At 42.8% G+C, this 4,305-nt stretch overlaps 1 protein-coding gene across 1 annotated transcript in view; it reads right to left on the bottom strand.

The window, feature by feature from the left end:
- Positions 1-1,425: 1,425 nt before the first annotated feature.
- Positions 1,426-4,305, bottom strand: part of LOC120044809 (5-hydroxytryptamine receptor 4-like) — a 16,046-nt gene continuing 13,166 nt past the window's right edge. Inside the window, exon 8 of the mRNA XM_038989480.1 lies at positions 1,426-1,544. Within this exon, the coding sequence (XP_038845408.1) occupies positions 1,426-1,544 (119 nt within the window). The remainder of the gene's footprint in view (positions 1,545-4,305) is intronic.

Here is a 4,305-nt window from a genome sequence, read left to right as displayed (position 1 = left end):
TAGGCCTACTCAGCTTGTTGGCTAACTAAAAGTAAATGTGGACAGTTCTTCCAATATGCAGCCGGGAAAATTGAGGCATTGTCACAACTCCTACCGAAGGTGGCTCCCCTTCCTGTTCGGGTGGCGCTCGGCGGTCGTCGTCACCGGCCTACTAGCTGCCACTGATTCATACTTCATTCATATTCATACTGTCAAACACACATACTGCCAAACATAAGGACAACTCAGAGTATGCAATTCTGTTCTTCTGAAATAGACAACGTTTTCTTCATATCATGTTTCTTTAGACCTGTCTAAAATAAAGAATGGATTTATTGTGATGGTGTAGGCTATATTAGATGGATTTATTAGACTTAGACTCCTAGATCAGCACTCCTACTCTGAGAAGCTTTTTGGATACGGGCCCAGGGCTGTTTGAGCTGAAGGTCATTAAACTCTCACTATGTAGTTGAACAATTTACCAGAACTATACTGTAGCTACCTGGGCTTTTACAACCTGCAATAACCACACTTCCCCATCATTGCATACAGACCAATAAAGCAATATCACCGCCTTTATAAAGGGAAAACCAGCTGTGTGGCAAACACAGATGCCTCTCTCCCAGACGAGCTAAACGCCTTTTACGCTTTCTTCGAGGTAAACAACAGCGATCCTCCTACGAGGGCCCCCGGTGCTCAACGGGATGTGTGCTCAGCCCCCTCCTGTACTCCATGTACACTCACAACTGTGTGGCCATGCACGACTCTAACACCATCATTAAGTTTGCCAGCGACAAGACGGGGGTGGGCCTTATTGCTGATGGTGACAAGACAGCCTACAGGGAGGAGGTTAGAGCCTTGGCAGAGGCGTGCCTGGGGAACAGCACCTCCCTCAACGTCAACAAAACCTAGGAGCTGATCATGAAATCCAGGAAATGGGGGAGGAGCACACCCCCATCTGCATCGATGGGGCTGCAGTGGACATCACAGAGGAACTGACATGGACCAATTACACCGACACAGTGGTGAAGAAGGCACCACAGCACCTCTTCAACCTCAGCAGACTGAAGAAATTTGGCATGTGCCCTCGGATCCTCAAGAAGTTATACAGGTGCACCATCGAGAGGATCTTGACCGGCTGCATCACCGCCTGGTATGGCAACTGCACTGGCCTCGACCGTAAAGCTCTACAGATGGTGGTGCGGACAGCCCAATACATTACTGGGGGCGAGCTAGCTTCCCTCCAGGACATTTACACTAGGCGGTGTCTGAGGAAGTCCAGGGAGATCGTCAAGGACTCCAGTCACCCGAGCCATGGAATGTTCAATCTGTTACAATCTGACAAACGGTATCAGAGGATCGTGTCTCAGACCAACAGGCACTGAGATGGTAGAAACTATCAGGCTATCAGACTGTTGAACAGCTAGACCCTAGCTGTATAACTGCTCAGACCTGCACCACCAAGACTTTCTGCACCACCGAGACTATCTGCACCACCAAGACTATCTGCACCACCGAGACTATCTGCACCAGACTGTTTACACTGACTCTCCACACATCCAACCCTTACACACAAGCACAGACACATACAACCACAAACAGCATTGTTTTGGTGAAATTTCAGGACTTTTTGGAATGTAAATATGTTGACCATTAAAAATCAAATTTTCCCTAAGCCCTAACCTTACCCCCAAATCCCTAAACCTAACCTTTACCTTTACCTTAACCCCAAAACCCTAAAGCTAACCCTTAAGCTTAAAATAGCATTTGAACAAATTCAGGACCTGAAAAAAGTCCTGACTTTTCAAACAGTTCTTGTTTTCCTACCTTTTCAGGACATTTGGGTGAAATGTCAGGACATTGGGTTCCTGATAATGTAGGAAAACACACACACACCCACACAGTCTACGCTACTATTCTATTATATACTTTTATTAAACTGTGCGACCAAGACACAATCCACTTTACATTTGTAACAGAGTTATACTTGATCATAGCACATTCATGATTTATATTGTATATCCTATTATGTACATATCAGTTTTATTACTATGCATACTACCTTCCTCTATTACTTGTTATTTTCCATTTTCCATTTGGATTATCATTGATATCGATATTGTATCGCAATGTTCAGGGAACTAGCATGCAAGCATTTCACTGCACCTTGGACCTGCTGTAAACTATGTACGTGATTAATAAAATTGGATTTGATTTAATTTCATTCAAGTCTGCCTTGAGATAACAGCAAACACAATGCTCTACTACCGTAAAAGGATTCCATCTTCTTGCCAGAAGTAGCGTACTAGAGCCATCAATGCTGCATCCAAGATAAATGCATGGATGCAATACAGTTGAAGTCGGAAGTTTACATACACTTAGGATGGAGTCAATAAAACTCGTTTTTCAACCACTCCACAAATTTCTTGTTAACAAACTTTAGTTTAAGCAAGTCGGTTAGGACATCTACTTTGTGCATGACACAAGCCATTTTTCCTACAATTGTTTACAGACAGATTATTTCACTGTATCACAATTCCAGTGGGTCAGAAGATTACATACACTACGTTGACTGTGCCTTTAAACAGCTTGGAAAATTCCAGAAAATGATGTCATGGCTTTAGAAGCTTCCGATGGGCTAATTGACATCATTTGAGTCAATTGGAGGTGTACCTGTGGATGTATTTCAAGGTCTACCTTCAAACTCAGTGCCTCTTTGCTTGACATCATGGGAAAATCAAAAGAAATCAGCCAAAACCTCAGAAAAAAATGTGTAGACCTCCACAAGTCTGGTTCATCCTTGGGAGCAGTTTCCAAACGCCTGAAGGTACCCCGTTCATCTGTACAAACAATAGTACGCAAGTATAAACACCATGGGACCACACAGCCGTCATACCGCTCTGGAAGGAGATGCGTTCTGTCTCCTAGAGATGAACGTACTTTGGTGCGAAAAGTGCAAATCAATCCCAGAACAACAGCAAAGGACCTTGTGAAGATGCTGGAGGAAACAGGTGAAATAGTGTCTACATCCTCAGTAAAACGAGTCCTATATCGACATAACCTGAAAGGCCGCTCAGCAAGGAAGAAGCCACTGCTCCGAAACCACCATAAAAAAGCCAGACTACGGTTTGCAACTGCACATGGGGACAAAGATCGTACTTTTTGGAGAAATGTCCTATGGTCTGATGAAACAAAAATAGAACTGTTTAGCCATAATGGCCATCGTTATGTTTGGAGGAAAAGGGGGAGGCTTGCAAGTCAAAGAACACCATCCCAACCGTGAAGCACGGGTGTGGCAGCATTATGTTGTGGGGGTGCTTTGCTGCAGGAGGGACTGGTGCACTTCACAAAATAGATGGTATCATGAGGTAGGAAAATTATGTGGATATATTGAAGGAATCTCAAGACATCAGTCAGGAAGTTAAAGTTTGGTTGCAAATGGGTCCAAGTGGACAATGACCCAAGCATACTTGCAAGCAAAGTTGTGGCAAAATTGCTTAAGGACAACAAAGTTAAGGCATTGGAGTGGCCATCACAAAGCCCTGACCTCAATACTATAGAAAATGTGTGGGCAGAACTGAAAAAGCATGTGTGCTCAAGGAGGCCTACAAACCTGACTCAGTTACACCAGCTCTGTCAGGAGAAATGGGACAAAATTCAACCAACTTATTGTGGGAAGCTTGTGGAAGGCTACCCGAAATGTTTGACCCAAGTTAAACAATTTAAAGGCAATGCTAGCAAATACTAATTGAGTGTATGTAAAATTCTGACCCACTGGGAATGTGATGAAAGAAATAAAAGCTGAAATAAATAAATCATTCTCTCTACTATTATTCTGACATTTCACATTCTTAAAATAATGTGGTGATCCTAACTGACCTAAGACAGTGAATAATTTTTACTCTGATTAAATGTCAGGAATTGTTAAAAACTGAGTTTAAATGTATTTGGCTAAGGTGTATGTAAACTTCCAACTTCAACTGTATGTTTGATCTGAAATGTCTATATCTAAGTGATGTACAGTGGCCATTTTGCACCAGGACACCCATCATCCTATGTATGAACTATTTTGGTGGCAAGGTGACGAGTCAATACAACCGATGGAACATGGCCAGAGTGGGAATTCTACAAGGAAATCAGTGTCAGTATACAAATGTGTACTCTCTGAATCTTCAAATCAAATTTTATTGGTCACATACACCTGTTTAGCAGGTGTTATTGCGGGTGTAGCGAAATGCTTGTGCTTCTAGCTCCGACAGTGCTGTAATATCTAACAATTACACAACATATACCCAATACACATAAATCTAGTAAAGGAATGGAATT

Source organism: Salvelinus namaycush, chromosome 3 (assembly GCF_016432855.1).
Source record: "Salvelinus namaycush isolate Seneca chromosome 3, SaNama_1.0, whole genome shotgun sequence".
Lineage (NCBI taxonomy): Eukaryota > Metazoa > Chordata > Actinopteri > Salmoniformes > Salmonidae > Salvelinus > Salvelinus namaycush.
This window is presented reverse-complemented; position numbering and strand designations above follow the sequence as displayed.